The following is a 22,954-nucleotide window of genomic DNA, read 5'->3' as shown; positions in this document are numbered from 1 at the left end:
GTAGAGCGGCACTCTGAGCTCGCACTGCATGCTGGCTCTGACGGGTCTTGGAGAAACTCGAAGCCCCGCCTCCTAGGCTCAGACCTCGCACCGATTTAACTGGGAGTGGGACACCTCCAGGCTCCGCCTTTCGGCCTCCGTTTCCTGTTCTGACTGGATCTGTGTATCCGAAGCCACGCCCCTCATCCTCGAAGGCTCCGCCTCCCGAGCGCCGTTTGGCCTTCGGCTTTAGAGCATCTCCAGGCCCCGCCTCCTGAGTGCCCCTTCTTCCTCAGCTCTGACCGCAGCGGGAGTTTCGCAACCCAGCCCCGCCCCGTACCCGGGCACCCGCTGCCCACTGGGCACTGCAGGGCCCTCGGGGACTGGCTTCCGCGGGCGTCATGACGGCTGCGGTGTTCTTTGGTTGCGCCTTCATCGCCTTCGGGCCCGCGCTCTCCCTTTACGTCTTCACCATCGCCACTGATCCTTTGCGAGTCATCTTCCTCATCGCCGGGTGAGGTTAAGCCGAGTCCCGGACACCGCGGGTTCCCTCCCTCTCCTGGATTCCCACGAGCCCGGGATCCCCATCTCCCAGCGGCTCCAGCTTGTGGGATCGTCCAAGGGCTAAGAGAACCCGAGGCTCTTCTGTTCCTGGGAGGGTCTGAGAAGAGCAGGCCCGTAGGCTACGCGGGCGCCCCTTGGCTTCTGTGGGCTAAGTGTGGGAACTAGTAGATGCATTTGTGTATGGACCCTTTGTCTTTCCGTAGGAATCTCTCATTTCACCCAGTGCTCAGCGGCAGCGAAGAGTCGTTCTAGCTCTCTGCCGTTGAAGTCACCTGGGGATCAGATACCTATTCCCTGGCCCCCACCTCCACATCAATCCTCGGACTCAGAATGTCTGTGCAGGCTACTCAGTCTCAGGTTTTCTTTGTAGACACCCTGGGTATTGACTGGGGTGCAGTCCAGGATGAAAGCCCAAATAATACAAATATTCTGACCAGGCATGTCCTCCCGGGAGCTTGGTAAATATCAAACTCTGCCGGTGAATGCTTATCTTGGTCTCTTTGCACCTGCCAGAAGTTTGCAACTTCTGAACTTCCCACTATATTAATGCAGGCTTTAGGTATTTGTTTTCTTTCAGAAAAAGACACTGAGACTTGATGCCCCAGAGTGTGGGGAAGCCTGGTGGGGTGGGTGTTGTAGGGACAGGGGAGATGACATCCTCTTGGAGACAGGGTCGGGGTGGGTATGGGATGGGGAGCAATGGGGGTTAGGGGAGCAGATCAGGAGGGGGATGAAGCCTGGACTGTAAAAAAGGATTAAAAATAAAAATAAATAAATTTTAAAAAGCAGTATCTAACCAGTAAATGTATATTTTCTGGAGATTTTAAAGGATATGAGATTTGCAACCGACACTGGCTGTATATTTCTATAGCACACAGAGGTAAAGCATCTCTTAGGAAAAGTAGAAAAACCAAGCTCCTTTTAGTCAGCCCTTGGCAGATAGTATCCTAGTGTCACACATCAGGGTCACTGAATCGCTCTTGTTAAGCACACCTGACATTCCTCTTGGAAGGACTATTTGTCTCACTAGGAGAAAAAGTTCAGGCCCAAAACACCACTTTATGAGAATTGTTTACTAAAAATAATTTGTAACTCAAGCAGGTTTTGATTTAAAGTCATTATTAAGCCTGTGCATTGCTAACTTGTGATCTTCTTTTTTTCTTATGCATTCCAGTGCCTTCTTCTGGTTGGTGTCTCTGCTGCTTTCGTCTGTTTTCTGGTTCCTAGTGAGAGTCATCACTGACAACAGAGATGGACCAGTACAGAATTACCTGCTCATCTTTGGAGTGTTGCTCTCTGTCTGTATCCAAGAGCTGTTCAGGCTTGCATATTATAGGCTGTTAAAGTAAGTTAAGTGTTTGCTTTATATTCCCAGTTAAACTTGAATAATTTGTTGATTGCTACATTTTTAGTCTGAAAATACCAAGTGTTGAAACTTACAATCTGGTTTGCCTGCCTGCTCTCCCCCTCCTCCTTCTCTTTCCCTCCTCCGTCCTCCCAAACGTGTTTCTTGAGAACTTTCCCAGTGACAGACACTTGGTAGAAACTGAGGCACAAAGGTGATTAAGAGACAGAAACTCTGCCTGGTGGAGCTTATAATGGGAGGAAACAGGCAAGAAATGAGTGAACAGAAAAAATTTGTTATTGAGGAAAAATAACCCAGGGAAATAATTACTGGAACAATAAAGAGCTTTCTTCCCATTGGAACTCCATGTTTCCCTCCTACCGCCTCAAGGAAATTATTCTTATGGAGATTACACCTTGCATTATTTTGACTAGTACTGGGAAACAGAGGCTCATTTAAAATATAGTTTCAAGTCTGCAAATACATTTAAAAAAGCCTGAGTCATGAGCTTTTATTTTTGGGGTTAGGATGTAAGTGAATATATTTGATTTTATTTCTTATGCCATACTTTATTTATGCATCTATTTACTTGCCTAAAACACAACTGTCATTGCTTAATATTTATCCTCTGTAACTGCTGTGTTGTCTAAAACTGCTATATGACACCTGAAATATATGGATTTTTTAAAAAAACTTGGATTGAAAATTTTGCAACCTAATTCAGTTTTTATATAATAGCGATACAATAACTATTTTAGGAAAATACAGAAAAGTAAAAATCTAAGATAATCACTGCTACAGAGTGTATGTTTCTTTGTTTCTTTTACTACACCCATCCCTAGCACACCAGAGTCTTTGTGAGAGCTAGGGGAGAGCTCTACTACTGACCTATACACTCTACCCTACAAAGGGGTTTTTGTATAAAGAAGAGTCTCTCTGTTTTTTAAAATTTTGTAAAATGGTGTATTTAGGGGCTGGAGATGTAGCCTTGGGTTCCTAGCTACATAGTGATTTTGAAACCAGCCTAATTACATAAACCATCTCAAAAAACCAAAATAAAAAAAGAAACCAAAAGAATAAAAAGCCCAAATATCTTAAATATATAATTTCAAGAGTTGAGAACACTTCTTCATGTCATGTTACAGAGTTCCTGAGGAAATGTTATGATACTGACAGTTTGCTGTTAACACTAGGAAGTGAGAATGCACAAAACAGTTTCTGTGTTCCCAATGAACAGAATCGATGACAGGCTGTGTGGGATTCTCCTTCTCACTGCTAAAACTCTCTTGTTATATTTGTTACCAGATTCTAAGAACAAAACTTAAAGGTTCCAAGTTTTAAACCTTGTAAAACTACTTATAAATCACTTTCTTATCTATCTATCTATCTATCTATCTATCTATCTATCTATCTATCTATCTATCTATCTATCTGTCACTGGCCTGGAACTTGATATCAAACTCAAATTTAGAGATCTATCTGCCAGTGCTTCTGAAATGCTGGGATTAAAGGCTGAACTATCACAACTGGCTCATTTACTCATTTTCAAGCATATATACATACATACATACATACATACATACATACATACATATATATATATATAGAGAGAGAGACAGAGGCAGAGACACAGAGAGACAGAGAGAGACACAGAGACAGAAAGAGGCAGAGAGACAGAGAGAGATTGAAAATATATTCAATATTCATATATATATATGGGAGATTATCAAGAGATTTGTATATAAAATAAATACAAAATTTTAGTTATTTTGTTATTGTTTGCTTTATTTTATTTTGAAACATAATCTCACATATCCCTAAATGGCCTTCAACTCAGTATGTAGCTGAGAATAACCTTGAATTTCAGGCCTTCTTGCTTCCACCTCACAAGTGTTAGGATTTCAGTCACTTGCCACATGCCTGGGAACTTAATTCCTGATTGTAGGAAAGATGTGACCCAGATATTTGTGTGGCTGTCTTCACATTTCTCTGGAGTGGCAACCACTAAACTGTCCAATTTTTCCCAATAAAACAAATCTAGAGGAATGCTGTTAGTTTATGTTTATATAGTTTAATCATTAAATTTGGGAGGATTCTGTGCTTCTGAATGGGCAACACTGAAATAGCTATTTTTATAGTTCTTCTCACCTGCTTTTGTTTCAGCAAAAACTGATTCCAAAGTACTTTAATAAGCACACTTTACAGTAAATATAATTTAAATATCCCTTCAGCTGGCTTTTAAATGGCTGCAGAAGTTTTGGGTAACAGGTTTTAGTAACAGAGACAGTAATATAACGAACCACACCTAGCATTCCTAATGTCTTCAGAGTGATGGTTGGGGACATAGGCAGACTTTTGGTAGGTTTGTGACCTGACAGTAACAGAAGTGTAGGTATGATCACTCTGGATTGATTTCTTTTATCCTATTCTGACAACAGCATTTTATCATATAGCATATTATAAAAAATGAAACTGCTTACGATCCTGAATCCTAATTCGGAATATGAAACAAAAATATAAAATATTTTAAAATCAGAAGACTGTATGATTAAGTACCAGCATGAAAATTTAACCATTCAGTGTATCAGCTACCTGCTTTAAGGGGGCAGCCTATAGGTGTCACACTGGGAAAATATGTGCTTGGTATGTGTAAGACATGGGTTCAGTTCCTGAGTCAAAAGAAAAAAGAATGCTACTAGAAGGGTGAAATTATAGATTGGACCAGAAAAGAAACACCTCCCGTCACATAATTGTCAAAACACCAAACTCACAAAATAAAGAAAGAATATTAAAAGCAGTAAGGGAAAAAGGTCAAGTAACATATAAAGGCAGACCTATCAGAATCACACCAGACTTTTCACCAGAAACTAGGAAGGCCAGAAGATCCTGAACAGATGTCATACAGACCCTAAGAGAACACAAATGCCAGCCCAGGTTACTGTATCCTGCAAAACTCTCAATTAACATAGATGGAGAAACCAAGATATTCCATGACAAAACCAAATTTGCACAATATCTTTCTACAAATCCAGCACTACAAAGGATAATAAAGGGTAAAGCCCAACATAAGGAGGCAAGCTATACCCTAGAAGAAGCAAGAAACTAATCGTCTTGGCAACAAAACAAAGAGAATGAAAGCACACAAACATAACCTCACATCCAAATATGAATATAACAGGAAGCAATAATCACTATTCCTTAATATCTCTCAACATCAATGGCCTCAACTCCCCAATAAAAAGACATAGATTAACAAACTGGATACGCAATGAGGACCCTGCATTCTGCTGCCTACAGGAAACACGCCTCAGAGACAAAGACAGACACTACCTCAGAGTGAAAGGCTGGAAAACAACTTTCCAAGCAAATGGTCAGAAGAAGCAAGCTGGAGTAGCCATTCTAATATTAAATAAAATCAATTTTCAATTAAAAGTCATAAAAAAAGATAAGGAAGGACACTTCATATTCATCAAAGGAAAAATCCACCAAGATGAACTCTCAATCCTCATCTTCGGTTGGTTTATATACAAGTGTGCAATTTCTAGGCTTGAAAGTAAAATGATGCTATCTGGTGCTGGATAGAGGAGCCTTATTTTTTATTATGGCAGCTTGCTATTTTTGTAACATGGTGATTTGGTTGAACACAATAAAGTACAGTAGTAACTGATCTCCCCCTCTTCCTGGATGAGTGAGGAGATGATTAAATGTTGATGTCAGCATCCATGAGCATATTCAGATGAGCTTCTGCTTCTGTTGAAAAGGATGCTGTGTTTGATTGTGGTCCGAAGCTTTGAAGCACTACTTGGCATCTCCTTCCTTGGAGGTCTCACTGTTTAAACATAACAGATTTGATAGCTTGTTGGTAAGGTGAGGTCCAGCTTGTCTCCACTAGGTCATCTTCATGTGAATCCGGTGGTTATACGGTTTTGTTCTAGGGATATTTCATTTTTTTAATAACGGTTTTAGCTGACATTCATGGAGAGAATGAATCCTTAGAACTGTGCCACTAGTGAAAGGAAATCCTGTCTAGAGTATGTTTCTTTACAAAGCTGTGTCACACCATCCTTTGGGTCCTCTGCTGGAAAAGTAGAATCAAGTCTCAAATAATGCCTTTTAAATTGTATCCTCTAGTATTATAGATGTAGGACAGTACTGTATCATACCTCTGTGGATGTAAAATAGCTTGTACCTGCTTTATGATACGTAGTAGTGACCGTGCTTTATCAGAGCTGTTTTTAATGATGTTGCTCAGAATGTTTTCTTTCCAGATGATGATTGAGAAGCTAATTTAAAAAAAAATGGTGCCAGGTACCACAAGAGTAACAGAACTGTGCTGTTTTCTCGGGTTTTGTTTTTTTACTTTTTTTTTTTTTTAATGGCGTATGCTGGATGTCTCTACAGTTTTGTTCAGATGACTGCAGAACCTGGAAAAGCTGTTGCTGCTGTTGATGCATAACACTGCTATTATTGGTCTTTTTATATAAATATAAATATATATATACAGATATATAATTTGAATTTTTTGAAACTTTACCTGTGCTGTCAACTTTGGAAAAAAGTATCCCCGTTTACTGTGTTGAGTTGGCACTGTACAGAAATTAACAGCCATATTGGTCTAGAAATGTTGAACTTAAGTTTTTTCCATTTGTACAGGGGTAACACACTGTATTAAATATGTAAGGTCTTATATACGTGGGTTTGATTACAAAAACTAATAAAGTATTCTCTAAATTAAAAAAAAAGAAATCAATGAAAAAAAATATTTTTGTAGGTTTAAATATTTTTTCATTTTTATTTATACTGTGGCATATATAGTAGATCTCAGAACTCTGAGAAACAATATATTAACTTTTTCAACAACTAGTTTAGCAATTCAGCCAACACACATTGATATTAAAGTGCACATGTTAAATATGTATAATGAATAATGAGAAAATATTGGAATAATTATTGTTAAACTATTTAGACAAATTATCTGTATATTTATATCATGTTTCAATATTTTAATTCTGTTCAAAGTTTTCCCATAGAAACTGCTATTTACATTGTATGTTCTTTTTTTCTTTTTTACTACCTATAAATCACTTTATTTTTTTTATCTTTATTAAAAAAAAAAAAAGGAAAGACAAACCAAACAGACACGAACATAAGAAAGATATTTATAGGAAAGAGATGGGGTAGAAAGGGGCAGCAGGGAGATGAGACAAGATGCTTGCGTCAGAATATTTGGTGTATTATGTGTATGTGTGAAATTGTCAGAAAACAAATTTAATGAATAAAAACAAACGGGGTTGTGAAACCCCACCTAGAATCGTGTTGCAGAGAGATGGGAAAGGGAAGACAAACTGCTCCTGTTGGCATGCCGTAGATGCTCCTGGAATGTTGAGTACATGAATAAAAACAAAACAAGAGAAAAAAAATAAAAAAAAAGAAGGGTGAGATTAATTTTGGATTTTCAGTGTGAAAGAGGGGAAGAGGAATGAGAGTAAGTATAGCCACAGAGGAAAATATAACAGAATGCCAATACAGTGGAGACAGAGACCTAAGACTTTGGGAAGTACAAAATTCAGAGAGGTAGATCCCTCAGGGTAATGAAATAAACATTCATTGGGCTCAGAAATTAGATCACTGATTTTATTCATATTAAACTCAAACCCTCTTGGCTTGCTGCTATTATTTTTAATTTTTCCTTTTATGGAAACATCAGCTAGATGGAGTTGGCGGAAATCTCACTTAAGTTCATTTTTTGAAAATGTGCTCAATCTGGGTGTGGTGGCACTTGCTTTTAATCCCAGCCTTTGGGAGGCAGAAGAAGGCAGACCTTATTGAATTTGAGATCAGTCTGGTCTCCATATTTAGTTATGGGACATCCAGGTCTAAGTAGAGAGACCCTGTCTCAAACAAAACAAACAACAGTAACAAAAGAGTATTGGGTCTGACTTAAATGGACTCTGGATTGAGAGTATAGCCTGATCTGAAGCCACATTAATATCTAGTTTTGAAGGGTCCTGTGACCTCCTTTCTATACTGCTTTTTTAAAAAGTAAAAACAGCAAAAAATATGTGTTTTTTTTCTTTTAGAAAAGCCAATGAGGGTTTGAAAAGCATAAACCCTGAGGAGACAGCACCCTCGATGCGACTGTTGGCCTATGGTAAGTTAGACCCTGTGGTGTCATGATGAAAAATAATAAACGTGTTGGAGAGATGGCTCAGCAGTTAAGAGCACCTACTGCTCTTGCAGAGGACCTGAGTTCAGTTCCCAGCACCCACCCAGTGGCTCACAACCACCTCTAAGTCTATCTCTAAGGGATACAACACCTGCAGAGCCTGCACATGGTACACAAAAACTCATGCAGGCACCAGTGTGCATGTCTACACATACACACACACACACACACACACACACACACACACACACACACACACACACACACACGTAAGTATAGGTATGTAGCAGAGACACACACTCCCTCACTCACTGGATCTAGGCCTCTAGGTAGAGTTAGCCCAGTCTGTGTGCAGTCAGTTACTCCCTCACAGTTTGGCTATAATAAACCAAAGCCAGGCCTTCAGCACACAGTCCTCTTCTTCCTCTCTAGTCCCTTCTGTGCCTCTCCCCTGCTCATTATCTTCTCATGCTGTTCTGCACTTCCCTTACTCCTACTTTCTCACGCAGCCTCCCAGAGCTGACTGATGCTTCAGCAACAGCAGGTGGTGTTTCCTTCCCTTCTTCCTTCCAGTCCAAAGAACCAAATCCTCCTCACCCTTCCAGCAGCACCCTTCCTTTCTTCTGCTGTGGTAGCTAAGCCATGCCTTACACATGCTGAGTGTCCCCTGCAGTGAAGTAGGATTCCCCATGTCCCTGAAAATGAGATTTGAACTGAACTCATAACAGGAAAAGGGTTTACCGGTGTTTTTCTTCCTCTTTAGTTTCTGGCTTGGGCTTTGGAATCATGAGTGGAGTGTTTTCCTTTGTGAACACCCTGTCTAATGCCTTGGGGCCAGGCACAGTGGGCATTCATGGTGATTCTCCTCAGTTCTTCCTTAATTCAGGTATGTGTCATAGCTGTGCCCGTGCAGGGTTCTGCTCTAAAGGATCATTTACATTGGCTTCAGAATTCAACTGAATGATAATTTCTGTTAAACCGTTTTTAAAAAAAGATTTATTTTTTATTTATCTATTTATTTAATGTATATGAGTACTGCACTCAGACACACCAGAAGAGGGCACCACATCCCATTGCAGATGGTTGAGAGCCACCAGGTAGTTGCTGGGAATTGAACTCAGGACCTCTGGAAGAATAGCCAGTGCTTTTAAATGCTGAGCCATTTCTCCAGCCCTGTGTTAAGCCTTTTAAAGGTAAGATATTCTTAGGCACTCTAAGCGAAGGACCTATAAGTGGGGACAGGGGTTTGACTGGAATGCTTTAAGAATATTACAAGAGCTTATCGTGCATAAGAATTTATATATATGTGTGTGTGTGTGTGTGTGTGTGTGTGTGTGTGTGTGTGTGTGTGTGTGTAAAACATTAGCAGCTAACTTTTATGAGCTACCTTTTCTTTGCTTTGAGATTTTATATTATTTTTATTATAAGCCTGTAAGCCCCTGTTTTTCTTCTTGTTCAGTGCTAGGGACTCAGTATAAGACCCAAGCCCTAAATTCTAATCTTTGATTTATCTATAGCTTATTGCTATTTACAGGTAGGCAGTATGATATGATCTTTCAATTTAGAATGAAAAATAGTAAACAAATTGGTGCATTAAAAATGACCAACTCTTTTCACATTACTTTTCATTCTCTAGCTGCTACAAATTATAGTACAATGACAAGTTTGTTTTATAATCAGAATATTATTTTATGTTTAGATCAATAGCAGTTTTATCATTGAAATAAGGGAACTCATATACCCATTTTTTATTCAATTAAATCAACGTTCACCCCCAGGCTAAAGGTCATTAGGAAACTTACCATCTTTAGGGAAATATGACCAAAAAATAAAGAGGTTCAGTAGCCTTTAATAGAATAAAAAGGTTATATAGAGAAATGACCAATTTTTAAAAGCTGCAGTAGCTTAGAGCCATCTGTCTGCCATGCTGTCCCTGAGCCTGGTGACAGTCCTCCACCATTCTGTTTCCTTGATAGTTCCAATCTCAGCCTCTCCTGTGGACATCAGTGCTGTCAGCCTCTCAAGTGAATCCATTCTCCGTGCAGCCAGCAAGTTAATCTTCCCCGTTTGAAAGGTCTTGACTTTCTGAGGCCTACAGCATCCAGTTCAGACCCTGAGACTCCTGCTCGGACTTAAGGGAAAGTGTGTTAATAGGTCATGCTTAATGTTGCTTCCAACAGAGCAGCCTACCTTTGTAAATATTTCTAAACTGGGATATTTATGACATATAATTTAAGTGATAATCATGTCAAGTTTGTATAAAAGAATCAAATGTCGTTTTAATGGCTAATGTCTGTTAGAATCTAATAGAAATTAATAAGACAGCCTCTGTGTTACTTGTAAATTTTCTTATTCTTTACATCATTGTAGGAGCCCATTTCCTTCCATCCTCCTTTATTACTACAGATTTTTGTCCTCTAGATGGTGCTAACTCCCTTCAGCTGTTTTCAAGGCCAGCCTAAAATGAATCCCTAGGATAAGTAGATTTGTACCTAAAATGGTAATTAGAATAAGTAAGGAGTATGGGGTTGTTAATTAGCATCTCCATCTATGTCTCCCATAGTTAATAATGCACAACCCATGTGATACCTGTATATACATGGATTTTTATGTTACAGACAGGCATAGTTTATGAAGTACCCATATAGTATACTTACATGTATCTTACACATAAGTATAAGTTAGTTCCTTGTTATCTGTGGTTGTGGAGCAGGACAGCAGTAATTACACTCATTGCTCTTTCTTGGAAATGTTTTGTAGAGAAGGAAATATGGGATTGCGGTCCCAAGTTCAAGTCATATCCTGAATCATTAATTTAGTATTTGGTGAGAAGTGCTTTTGAATGTTTAAGTATGCAGTCTACAAATAATTATTAACAATTTCTTCATACCTTTCGACTGTAAAGACATACACCTAAGTACACAAAGCATAATATAAATGTTACAGTGAGGAAGAGTAGTGTGACGCACAGACACTGTGCAGTTCTTTGCCTATGTCATATGTGCCTTTGATTAGTGTCATTAAGAAATGAAACTAGGCCTAGTATTATAACTATAACAAGACCTCTTATTGCTGAGCTATCTCTTTGCCCCATGTTTTTCTGTTCTCAATAAGAATAGAATAAAGCAAACTTTAGCATCAGAGTTTCTGAAGGACTTTTAGGATTTTGTATGTCAGGTTTAACGAGAAGGGTTTGCAATGGGAAGGGAAGGCAGATGCTGTTACAGGTTTTCACTCTAGCTGGGATTCCGTCTGTTAATAAGTGTCAAAGCAGTGTGCATGAGTGTAGATATTTGTATGAGGCAGGATAGTTTAGATATTCAGGCCCCCATTTCTTACCAGTTGTAGATGGAATAAATACTTCACAATGTTTTGCTATAGTAAATTTAGCTCCTGGTCAGTATTGGAATATTGAGACAAAAGCCCCATTTCTCAAAGTCCCTACAGCTTTGGATTAGACACCGGTCTACTCTACACCCAGTTGAGATGAGCAATGTGAAAAGTTTGAAAGAGAGGTCAATATGGGGCACTAGGGAAAGGATCAGTCATGGGGATCCAGGGATCCCCAAGTACATCTTGAGAGCACTGACAAGAGCCTTCCATTTGAAGAGAAGACTTGAGGTGTGAGGGCAAAGCTGTGCACAGTTAAACTGTCAGTGTGTGGTCCTGATTGGTCAGGGTCTCCGTTCTGGTCCTGCAAGATGGTCTGAAGATGTCCTATGACTCGAGGGGATAAGCAAGTTCTCATGAGATAATTGCCCCTGATTCAGGAAAGCATGGGAATTTCCCCAAGCTGGGAAGTGCTCTCGCCAGTCAGCTCTTCTGTTCCTAGGATCCCAGATGAATGCACGCTTAGGATGATGACTGAAGACGTTTAGGTGCCTTTGGGGGTCTGGAACAGGACATGTAAAGGCAGAAAGTAAGCTGCTTCAGTTACTCTTATCTTTATGCCTTTAACTTTGAAGGGCAATGAGTTAGGTTAGGGCTCCCTAGTTTTTAAGACAGACTCTTCTTGAATGATTATCATGCCCACTACAGGGGAAAACAGGTATCCAACAAGAATGGAGACACACGAGGTGGAGGCAGATATATTCATTCAGTTATCTGAGTAAGGAGTCCGTGCTTTTTTTTTTTTTTTTTTTTAAAGCAAAAACCAGTTTCTAAGTATCTGTTATATGGTGCTATAAAGCCAGCCAGAATGTAGGGGTGTTAGTAACATTACACTAATAAAACAGAAAGCTGAAGGTGGGGTAGCTGATCCTAACATGGCAATAGCCTCAGGGCTCAGACTCACCCATGTGAACAGGGCACTGAGAAAATCCTTGTTGGATAATGAAGGAAAGGAAGAAAAGAAATGTGGTAATAAGACAGGGTGAGAGGAAGGAAAATCTACAAGAGTAGAGAGAAATGGGTTTTACTCCATAGCCAAGTACCCAAGAATCTGGATAAACATGGTGACCTACGTTTACTTTCCTACCTGACACTATAGCTAAGGACCCAAGTCTGCAGAGTGGAGTGGGTCCATGTTAGAAGTGAAGGATGTGGAAATACAGAGTTAAACAACTTGTGTAAATCCACACAAGTGGGATTCTAAACCAGAGTTATCCGACTTTAAAGATACATACCCAGAATATTCATACTTGGCTGTCTCCACTCTCAGTAAATGTGTATCGAGTGCAACAAGAGTCGGAAGCCAGATGTAGTGGTTTATACCTGTAATGCCCATACTTGGGAGGCTGGGGCAGTGAGATTGCCATGAGCTCAATGCAGGTTGGTCTTGGGAACAGGATTCTTAAAAACAAATTTATGAAAACTATGGAGAAGAGTATGTATGTATCAGGGCAATATTTACTGAAAATGACATTGTGCTGGATCTTAAATTTTTATTACATTTATGTGTGTGTGCATTTATGGATGTTCAAGGACAACTTATGAAAGTTGGTTTTTTCCTTCAAAAAAGAATATTCAGGTATGAAACATTGGCAGCAAACACCTTTACCTATTGAGCCATCCTCTAGACCCTGTGTTTCATCTTACAGCAAGTAGTAGGTGTGCTAGAATGGGGAGGGATGTATGTCTATGTATGTATATGTATACATATGTGTGCATGCATACATAGATATATACATACACACTTACATACAAAGAAGGAGGGGAGGGGATGATATGATAGGGGAAAGAAGGAGAGAAGTCCTGTTTTTTGTTTCTTTGTATTTGAGAGTACTGTGTAGCCCAGGCTAGCCACAATCTTATTGTGTACCTAAGGATGACTTTGAACTTCTAAGACACCTATTTCTGTCTCTATTCTCCCAATTGCTGCACAACTATGCCTGGCTTGAGTTCAGTGTTTCTGACATAAAGATACAATTGAAGATTCATAGAGGATCTGCTGTTAAAGTCATTTGAGTCTAGACTGTACAGGGCCTTGAATGCTAGTCTGAGATGAGATGTCATGACAATGGAGGCAAAGTCAGTCCATCAGACTTCTTTTTTTTTTAAAGATTTATTTATTCATTTATTATATATAAGTACACTGTAGTTGTCTTCAGATACACCAGAAGAGGAAATCGGATCTGTTTACAGATGGTAGTGAGCCACCATGTGGTTGCTGGGAATTGAACTCAGGACCTCTGGAAGAGCAGTCGGGTGCTCTTAACCGCTGAGCCATCTCTCCAGCCCATCAGACTTCTTAATAGGAAGGATCAAGACATTCAGAATGTCTAGAATTTGGAAACAAGATCAGGGCCCATGAGGTCCAGAGGATACTTGTTGGAAGCTTGCAGGATAACACTGTTTTGGATAAGAACAGGTTGAAAAATGTCACCTGTAAGAGCATTTCCCAGGTAGCTGGGCTCTAGCTAACCCTGGGAGCACGTTTAGCTAATCTTAGCAGCCATGGCAGTGCCCAGAGAGAAGGGCAAGCAGAGGCTGCCAGCCAGATGCCAAATGCCTGTGACAGTGACTTCCCTTGACATTTGATTGACAGCTAGAAACACTATGATTTAAAAAGAATTCCCATTGTGTCAGGTTTTGCCTTGGTCTTTTTGACTCAGGTATATTTAAAAAAGCAAACGTAGCCCCTGGACTTCTTAAGTGGTCTCAGTGTCACACCATTGGCAGGCATCTGTCCTTAGGAACTGTCCTCTTCAGAATGATGGCTGGACTTGAATTAAATCCTTTTGGTATGGTCTGCCAGAGCCTGGCATGAAGACACTGTCACAGAGATGTGACAGCTTACTGTCCTGTAGGCACAACAGTTATGTCTTTAATGTTGTTTTGTGGTTGTCTTACTGCATGTGAATAACATACATGTTCACAGTGTGTTTGCTCTCAGTCAGCCCCGTGTTCCTGAGATGGTCCATGCCGAGGGTAATACACAGTAGCTCACTTTGTGAGCACACAGTGTTTTACTTATCCGTTGTGGTAAGGGTGGGCATTCTTCGTTATGGCTGCAGTGCTGGTGTAAATATTCTTGTGTCTCCTCGTGCACACTTACGAGAATGCCTGCTTCTCGGGATTCTGAAACTTGACCATGCATCGGTTCTCTAGGAACTAGCTGTATTAAGGCTGGAGATATAGCTTAGTGCTTAAGAGCACTGGCTGTGCTTTTGGAGGACCCAGGTTCAATTTCCTGAACCCACAAATCAGCTCACAACTATCTATAATTCCATTCCCACAGATCCTGTGCCTTTGCCAGGCCTCTTCCGTCATTAGTCATATTCGCAGACACATATATAAGCAAACCACTTATATATATATTTTTAAATAGATTTTATACTAACCTCATTGCATACCTTAGGGATCTTCTTTGAAAACCAAATCCAAGTTGGCTTCTTGTCAAACAGGCCATATTCTAGAGGAATACCAGCCACAAAGGCTGGACCCCACTTCCAGCGAGACATGCATCTTTGAGAGTTCACTTGGAGTTCTTCTCAAAGCCAGTTCTGTGCAGTGGTGGTCAGATTCTGTGACTGCAGCCAGGGGCCCCTCAGAGCTGGTGAACAGTAGTGGCGTTCGACTGGCCTTGGGGCCTGCTGTCTGCAGGCCTGGCCACTGACTGCTGACTTGTCTTTCAGCTTTCATGACGCTGGTTATCATAATGCTGCACGTGTTCTGGGGCATCGTGTTTTTTGACGGCTGTGAGAAGAATAAGTGGTACATCCTCCTCACAGTTCTCCTGACCCACCTGCTGGTGTCCACCCAGGTGAGTGTGGCGCTGTTTTCCCGGTGCTTACAGAGCTCAAGTGCAGACATCTGAGTGCTGGATTCCACCCCAGAGGAGGTACAGGCTCATGGGGACATGAGCACAAACCAGCAAAGCCCTGGAAGTGGACAGTGGGTCCTGCCAGTTGTAGTAGAGTGACAGTCACTGTCAATATGGGGTCTGTCTCATTAGAGATTTTCCCATGCCTGTCCTTTAGTGGATGTATGGCCAAGCCTAAAATAGCTGGCATTGTGCTTGTGTTATGAAGCGTATCTGAAACAATTTTCCTTCATGACAAACCCCTTAAGATACAAATTTTAGTAAGTTTAAATGGTTACATGAAAATTACTTGAATTTGGCTGGTTAATCTCTTCCCTCTTGTTGTTGTTGTGGATGCTGTAAAGCTTTCCTAACTGTTTATGTGCATGGTCTTTCCCCATATGTCTAAGTTTTGAGGCAGGGACCCAACTGACAGTTGGTGTGAGTATTCTGAGTGCTTGATACGAATTGCTAAAACATGCTCTGTAGGATGGTGACCCTTTCCACTGTCTGACCAGTAGCAGAAGTGTGGGTTCCACTCCTCCCTGACATCATAACAGTGCCAGTTCACAAAGTATAGTTTAAAACATGTGTCAGGCTTATTTTTAAAGCAGTGTGTAGTGACCTGGATTTGACTGGTAATCTGTCATTCAGATACATGACAGTTGTTAAACTGACCCTGCCATGACCCTTTGCACACTTTCCACACAGCACTGATAGGTTTCCTTGGGCCAGGAGGTGGGTCAGCAAGTAAGAGTGCTTTAGACAAACTTGATGACTCGAGTTTGAGCCACAGAGTTCATTATGGAAAGTCAGATCCAATTCCCAAAAACTGTCCCCTGATCTCCACAGCTGCATCTTGACATGTGCATTTCATACTGCACAAATGATAATAATAACAAACCAACATTTTAAAAATGTCTCTACTGATGGACCCTTCCTCCTGCTTCTCCTGTCTGTCCATTTAGAGCTCCCTATCGTACTCTCTCCACTGGTCTTCTTGTCCTCCAATCCAACTAAGATGCAACCCCTTTGCCTCCTCCATGGTTATCCGTGCAGTATCTGTGGATACTAGAGTTGTCTTTAATGTGACGGCATCTTTGTAAAGCCAAGCAAGGACTTGTGTATCTTGCCGAGCCTGGGTTACAGAGTGAGATCCTATCTTAAAATACAAAATGAGGGAAGCGTTGTGTGTGGGGTAATCTGACACACACCTGGAAAGGACTGCGTTGACTGCTGCCCTAAGAGCACACTAGCCGGGAGCGGTCACCTCAGTCAGGAAAGGCAGGGAGGACTGGGATCAAAGAGCAGTGAAGCATGAGAAATGGCCGGATTCAGGAAACAGGAATCAACAGTGGAGCCATCAGTGCTTCCTGCAAGGTGGATGAGGCCTAGGAGAGGAAGAGGAGGCAGGGATGTGTTCAAGGTTTTTGGCCAGAAATACAAGAGCCAGTCTTCACATCCTCCTCCCGTTGAGTCCATCAGTTAGCCCCATGAGCTCATCTGATCTGCTTTTAGTCTGCACCACACCTGCCTAGATCACCACGCACTCTCTCCTCAGCAGTGCAGGCTCCTCCTAACTCATCTCCTGACTCACCTGTCCCTCTAATCCTTTTTATGCAGTTTAAAGATCAAAGCCAATCATCATTATCCCAATCTAAACCCTCTACAAGACCCTGTATCACACACAGTAACATTCACATTGCTTAGCTGCTGGTTTCACAGTTGCCTGACCTCATCTGCTCCTCCATTCCTAAACTGTAATCCTTGTAAAAAAAATTATTAGGCACCAGATCTCAGTACAGATAGTTATGACCCACCATGCGGTACCCAGCATGTAGTTGCCAGGGATTGAACTCAGGACCCCAGGGAAGATCAGCCAGTTCCCTTAACCACCTCTCCAGTCCTCTAAACTGTATTCCTGCTGGCTCTAGTTCTCACCTGTATCCAGCTCTGTCCTCACCTTTGCTCCTCCCATGGCCAGCCTGCACAGGGCTAGTTCATTCCCACTCTTATCTGTCTCAGGTTAAGTGCCACTTCCTCAGGGCCTCCATCATCCCTTAAGTAAATCACCTTGTTCTCATCCTAGCATTTGTCACAACTGCCACTATTCTGTCTTAGCATCAATCATGAATTGCAGTTAATTTATTTCATTATCATTACTTATGAGGTATATAAGTCCCATCACGGCGAAACCTTGTCCTCAGTGATTTCGGTCACAGCGCCCTTTGGCACTCTGTCAGTCATGCTTTGGTGTTGGACATTGAATCCATAATAAACATGTGCTCTGCCAAGAGTTATGTTGCTGTTGGTGTTTATAATGAATAAACTTGTGGAATCCATAGACATTGCACAGCCAAAATCTGACTCTGTTTCCTCATGTTCCTTTGAATACTAATGGTTCATATTAAAGTAACCTAGGTGTACCTGACTTTCTTGTAAACTCTTAGAGCCAACTTAACACAGAAATGGATATAAGTTAGGCATATGCTCCATGTGCTTCCTGTTAAGTATCCCATTGGGTTCTGGCTAACAGCTGTCTTCTGGGTTGCCATTTGAGTCAATCAAAATGCAAGTTCACAGACCACTGTCTGCTTAGTAGATTGTTCTGTGCCTTTCTGAGACAGAGATGACATCCATCTCCTGTTTGTGAGACAGTCCAGCTATTGGAAGCATTGTGTATTTTCCTCTATCTCTGTTTATTCCACGTGTTTAAGGAACTTGTGCTTTTATCCAAACTGATTTATTTTTCCCTTGCAGACTTTACTAAGTCCTCACTATGAAGTGAATCTGGTGACAGCATATATAATCATGGTGCTCATGGGCATCTGGGCATTCTGTGTTGCTGGAGGCAGCCGCCGAAGCCTGAAACTCTGTCTGCTCTGCCAAGACAAGGACTTTCTTCTTTACAACCAGCGCTCCAGATAACCTCTGACGGTCAGCACCTCCAAACAGCAGCCTGTGTGCCAGAGGAAGGGCAGCTGGCCTCTGTTCTAAAATGACCCTTTTCTTCTGGAGCTTTGGAGCAGCAGAGCTTCTAGCCTGCAACTGTCCTGTGCTTTCATGCAGCAGCCTCTGGAAGAGCTGCAGTGTGGCCTGCAGCCTGGCTGCACATTTGAGGCATCTGGGGAAACAAAGCCTGATGCTTCTGGGCCTCCCCTCCAGACTCGAGTATCCCAGATGTGCAATACAGCTGAGTCACTGGGGTCCAATGGGAAGTTTCAGAGAACCCAAAGGCAGTTCTGTATTTGTCTCCTAAGCCAACCTCTGCTGAGCAAGTAAATTTCTGAAAACCTGGGTAGCCCTTGTCTTCTTATGCACTGACGTCACAGACTAAAGGGCTGTTCTGTCTGTGGATGGGTTTGCTGTCCTTCACCAGCATCATAGGCTGTGCCTTTAAATGCAGTAACCTACACCGACATTATAACTTAGCCACGGTAAGGTCCATAGATAACCTGTAGTTTTCTTGCTACTTTTTCCATTTTAAATTTTTCTTCCTCAGGTACTAAATTATTTATTTGAGTGTAAATCCAGGCTCTGAGGATTGGTTATATGCTGATTTCCTTGGAAGAAATTGGCAGTGCAATTTCTATGCATTCTAAAAGTTTATTCATTATATAATACTAATAGCAACATAGCCTCCTCAGTTTAAGCTGCTGTGTGTGCTGTCTGAAGCTGGCCTCGTCAAGGTAAAGCTCACCATTTTTTATCTCTGAGAAGCTGGGTAGGGAGATGAACCATATACCTCTGGAAGATCTTCTCTGGACTTTGTGAGAATGTAGCTCAACCACAAAGTAGTGTGACAATGACACTTCTCATTTCCTCCTGTGACACCAAACAGTGCCATTGCCCTAATGGTACGTGGTAAAATTGGCGATCGTCATTAAGCTGTCAGATTTCAAGCTGGCGTGTAACTTTTCATCTTCAGGGTTTGTCTGGGTTCTCCTTTCAGCGACACAAACAGCATTCTCTTTATAGGACTGTCAGAGGGCTTTGTTAGTCTTCCAGAGCAGTCCTCTGGCTTCCTCTGTAAGAGGAAATGCTACTGAATTGTGAGCCTACTGTGGAAACTGTTCCCAGTCCAAGTGTTCTAGGAACTTAGAGTGTGAAGTAGAAATTTACCTCTACATGGAAGTGATGCCTTGGTGAACCCAGCACACATATGCACTTCCGTAAGAACCAGGGGCAGCAGAGAGAGGGCTTGACAGTGACACTGAAGATGAGCGTGACAGCACCATGGTGACAAGAAGATGGATGTGTTTGAAATGAGGATGCAGCCAATGTTTTGAGCTGACTAGAATTTTTTTTTTTTTTCGGAGCTGGGGACCAAACCCAGGGCCTTGCGCTTCCTAGGCAAGCGCTCTACCGCTGAGCTAAATCCCCAACCCCCGAGCTGACTAGAATCTTAACCAGGAACTAAACCTTAATTATGAACTCCCACCATGCTTAAAATATGTGAGTGTCTCAGTGTAGAGTTGCAAGAGTAAGAAGCTTCTAGCAAGACTACAGACTTCCCGAGAAGCCACCGTGGTTACCTCCTTAAAGGCTACTTCAGCTCTAAGTCATGGCAGTGCCTTTGCTGGAGTTCGTAGATTTGTAGTTTTATATAAGAGTTTCCTTGGAGTAGAAAGACAAAGACATAGAAAGAAAAACAGCAAACTTCACTTTACAGAGCCAAAAACAAGTAGATGCCCACAGAGCTGGGATGTGTTTCTTCCTGAACATGGTATTTTCTCTTGTTAAACTAAGGAAGAAACACATATCATTGGTTATTACTGCTGTCTTATACACCTTGTATGTAGATATTTTGATAAAATGTTTGCTTGTCTGAGGTATGGAGAACCTGAGAATTTGACTGTTGTTAAACTTGAGCTCTAAGCAAATAATCTAAGCAAACCATGATATTACAAATGAGACAATTATAAAATCTCAATTAATAAAAGCTCAGATGAATGGCTGGGAAGATGGTTCACTGGTTTAGCACACATACTGTTCTTTCAGAGAACTCAAGTTCAGATCCCAGAACCTCCTTTGAGCAGCTCACCACCACTTCTAAGTACAGCTCCAGGAGCTCCAAGGCATCTGGCTCTCAACTGCAACTGTATTCACGTGCCTACACAGACCAGAGCATGCATACTCAACAACAATAGAACCATCACACATTGGAAGGGAATTTGCCTAGAGAAACTTAGTTGAGGAAATTATTGAGTAGTCCTTGGTTGCCTATAGTAGTTCTGATACTGTGAGTGTCGTTGTAGCTCAGGCAGAACTCTCTCAATAGCCTGCTTTGCACCTTACCTAGGAAGCCTGAGGGAGGAGGAGTCCTACACATACACACTGAAATGCTGCTCTTATTAATAATTGAAAAGGAGTAGCCTGGATGTTGTATGCTGTGCTTCGCACAGGTTTTCTGTGAAGAGAGAAAAGTGCACATAAAATTGACCTGGAATCTTGAACATTGTTTTAGCGCTTGTGTAACAGATATTCGTTGGCCATGTGAATATCAGGGACAGATTCAGTTGCGCTCTTATATAAGCCACGTTTATCTTTAGTTTGTTTGAACCAGTGCTCATTACTGGAGCTGCGTAAAGCCACCCGTCTGTTCTTTTGCTTGCCTAACTAGCAGTGTAGTAACAGTGACCTCTTCAGATGAAATGTGCTCAAAGGAGGTGAGGACAGTGTCTTCAGACTGCACAGAAGATGCCTTTTGTTCCCAGTAAATGTAAGTACTGTGAGAGAGGCTTTCTATACCTAGTTCTTGTTACATTAGCTTCAGCCCTGTATCAACACAGGTGTAAACAATAGATGTGAGCACTAAACCCTTGCTGGCGATTGTAGGCATGTGCCACCATGCCTAGCTAAAGGATATCATTACGATTACAATGTTTATTTTCTTAGTTTAACAGTAGGCTTTACTTTAGTCTTTTTTAATGTTTAGAGGAAATGAGCACGATCTCTGTGTATCATCTATAACGTTTTTATATGTTAAACCTTTATGACCTTCACTCTGTAGCAGCAGACCTTCCAGACCTGTGTTTTTTCCAATGGGCAGTAAAAACATTATTTAACATTTCATTCTTAATATCTCACTCATTTGGAGTAGACCATCCTTCAGTATCTGTTACTATAGTTACTGCCTTGCTTGAAACTTGGCTGTACATTCTGTTGTTTATTACTGATTAGTTATGAGACTTCCAAAGTGAAGTTCATTAGCTAATTTACAATCCATGAGGCATGTCTCATATCTCTGTATTCAGAATCAATTTGGCACAAAGATGTTCTTGAGGCTTCTTAAAGCCAAGTAAAGGGGAAAAAACCCTTAAGGATTTTGGAGTTTTACTTTGAAAACTCTCTAAAAAATTGTGAAAGAGTGAACTTACAAATCCTTACAGAGTAGTAGCTGAAGACAGAGGCAGGCAAAAACAGCATGATTTAGCTTCTACTTGGCAGCTTCAAATAGCTTAGTCTTGTCACTTTCCTCCCCTAGTGAGGAGATGAGGCAGCTAAGGGGTCATGTATGCCCTTTGCCCTCAGACAGGAGGGTCAGAAAACTGGGAGGACCTGTCATTGGAATCCATATGGTGAGAGTTGGCCCTTCTGAAGTGGGGCCGTTCCAGGTTTCTACTGATCATCTTCCTGGATGACCCAGCCTCTGGACCAATAGCTCTGAGCTACAGTACAGTATACTTTCAATACAGCTGAGGAGGTGCACACTCCTCATGTGTCAGCCCAGCGTCGGCTACCGCTTCACTGGCCCTTTCTCAATAAAGTCGTGAGTCTTGCTAGGTGTCACTTACTTGGGGTTTAGTTAGAATGGAGGTTTCCTGATGAACAGCCTCAGATGTGAGAATCTTCTACTAGAAAAATATAAATATTTTGTCTTCATCTTATCAAAAATTAGAATAGAAGAACTGTTCAGCTGACTTATTGATCTAGATTTGAGTAGAACACTTGTATTCCATTCAACACACATTTTAACATGTCCAATACTTTAAGGCTCAGTGACTTGTATATGATATTTGTTATTTAAGTATAAATCATGTAAAACTATACTTTAAAAAAGTATTTGTGTAAAATAAAAGGTGGAATGTCAGGTGCTTTCTTGGGGTTTGACTTTCACACACACTATTTAGACATGTTTAAAGGATGGAAGAAACAAGATATTATAGAGTCTTTTTGTCACTTTAGAACTTATAGTTAACCACATAGATTAAAACAGCTAAGTTTAGCCAGTCATGAAGTTCATACCTGTAATCCCAGGGCCTGTTAGGGTGAGTCACTTCAAACCAGCTTGAGCTACAGTGAGACCCTGCCTCAAAAGTCTGTAACTATTGTGTTAAGGAAATTATAGCATATGCTACTAATTATGAATAATATAGAAGACTTGAATACATATTATTTTAGATTTTAGGAGCATGACACTCACTGGGCAGTTTATATAGATACAAAATAACAGGTGCTGGCTAAGAACCATGGAGCAGGAACCCATGTGAGAGCTGGAAAGGGGAGCAGTTAGGAGGGAGGAAGGGAGGAAACCAGCGTGGGTGGTATGCTGGGAACAAGAGCAGAAGCTGTCAAATACTGCTGACTGATGAGTAAGAAGAGCAGGAGTGGATGGTATTATGTAGAGAGATGGAACTTGCTGGTGACCTTTATG

At 41.2% G+C, this 22,954-nt stretch overlaps 1 protein-coding gene across 9 annotated transcripts; it reads left to right on the top strand.

Moving 5' to 3' along the window:
- Positions 1–204: 204 nt before the first annotated feature.
- Positions 205–22,390, top strand: Aph1bl2 (aph-1 homolog B, gamma secretase subunit like 2). 9 transcript variants are annotated; one of them, NM_001409174.1, is made up of 6 exons: positions 317–493; positions 1,718–1,888; positions 7,969–8,039; positions 8,818–8,940; positions 15,131–15,258; positions 18,058–22,390. In NM_001409174.1, exons 1-6 carry the CDS (start codon positions 381–383, stop codon positions 18,223–18,225), a joined length of 774 nt encoding a protein of 257 aa, NP_001396103.1. In that variant the 5' UTR covers positions 317–380; the 3' UTR covers positions 18,226–22,390. The 9 variants fall into 9 exon arrangements, 6 of the variants coding, with proteins under 6 accessions (XP_063122265.1, XP_063122268.1, NP_001396103.1 ...); XR_010054031.1 differs by lacking the exons at positions 317–493; positions 15,131–15,258; positions 18,058–22,390 and adding exons at positions 537–1,001; positions 10,031–10,196; positions 11,887–12,409; XR_010054033.1 differs by lacking the exons at positions 317–493; positions 15,131–15,258; positions 18,058–22,390 and adding exons at positions 541–1,001; positions 9,088–9,247; positions 11,887–12,409.
- Positions 22,391–22,954: the final 564 nt, after the last annotated feature.

The sequence above is a fragment of the Rattus norvegicus genome, chromosome 8 (assembly GCF_036323735.1).
Source record: "Rattus norvegicus strain BN/NHsdMcwi chromosome 8, GRCr8, whole genome shotgun sequence".
Classification (NCBI taxonomy): Eukaryota; Metazoa; Chordata; class Mammalia; order Rodentia; family Muridae; genus Rattus; species Rattus norvegicus.
Note: the sequence above shows the minus strand (reverse complement) of the source record. Positions and strands in the feature narration are given on the sequence as shown.

Coding starts and splice junctions, on each gene's coding strand:
- Aph1bl2 (XM_063266193.1), top strand. CDS start 874: ATGTCTGTGCAGGCTACTCAGTCTCAGGTTTTCTTTGTAGACACCCTG. Junction 1,002..1,717: donor CATGTCCTCCCGGGAGCTTG/GTAAATATCAAA, acceptor TATGCATTCCAG/TGCCTTCTTCTGGTTGGTGT. Junction 8,040..8,817: donor GATGCGACTGTTGGCCTATG/GTAAGTTAGACC, acceptor CTTCCTCTTTAG/TTTCTGGCTTGGGCTTTGGA.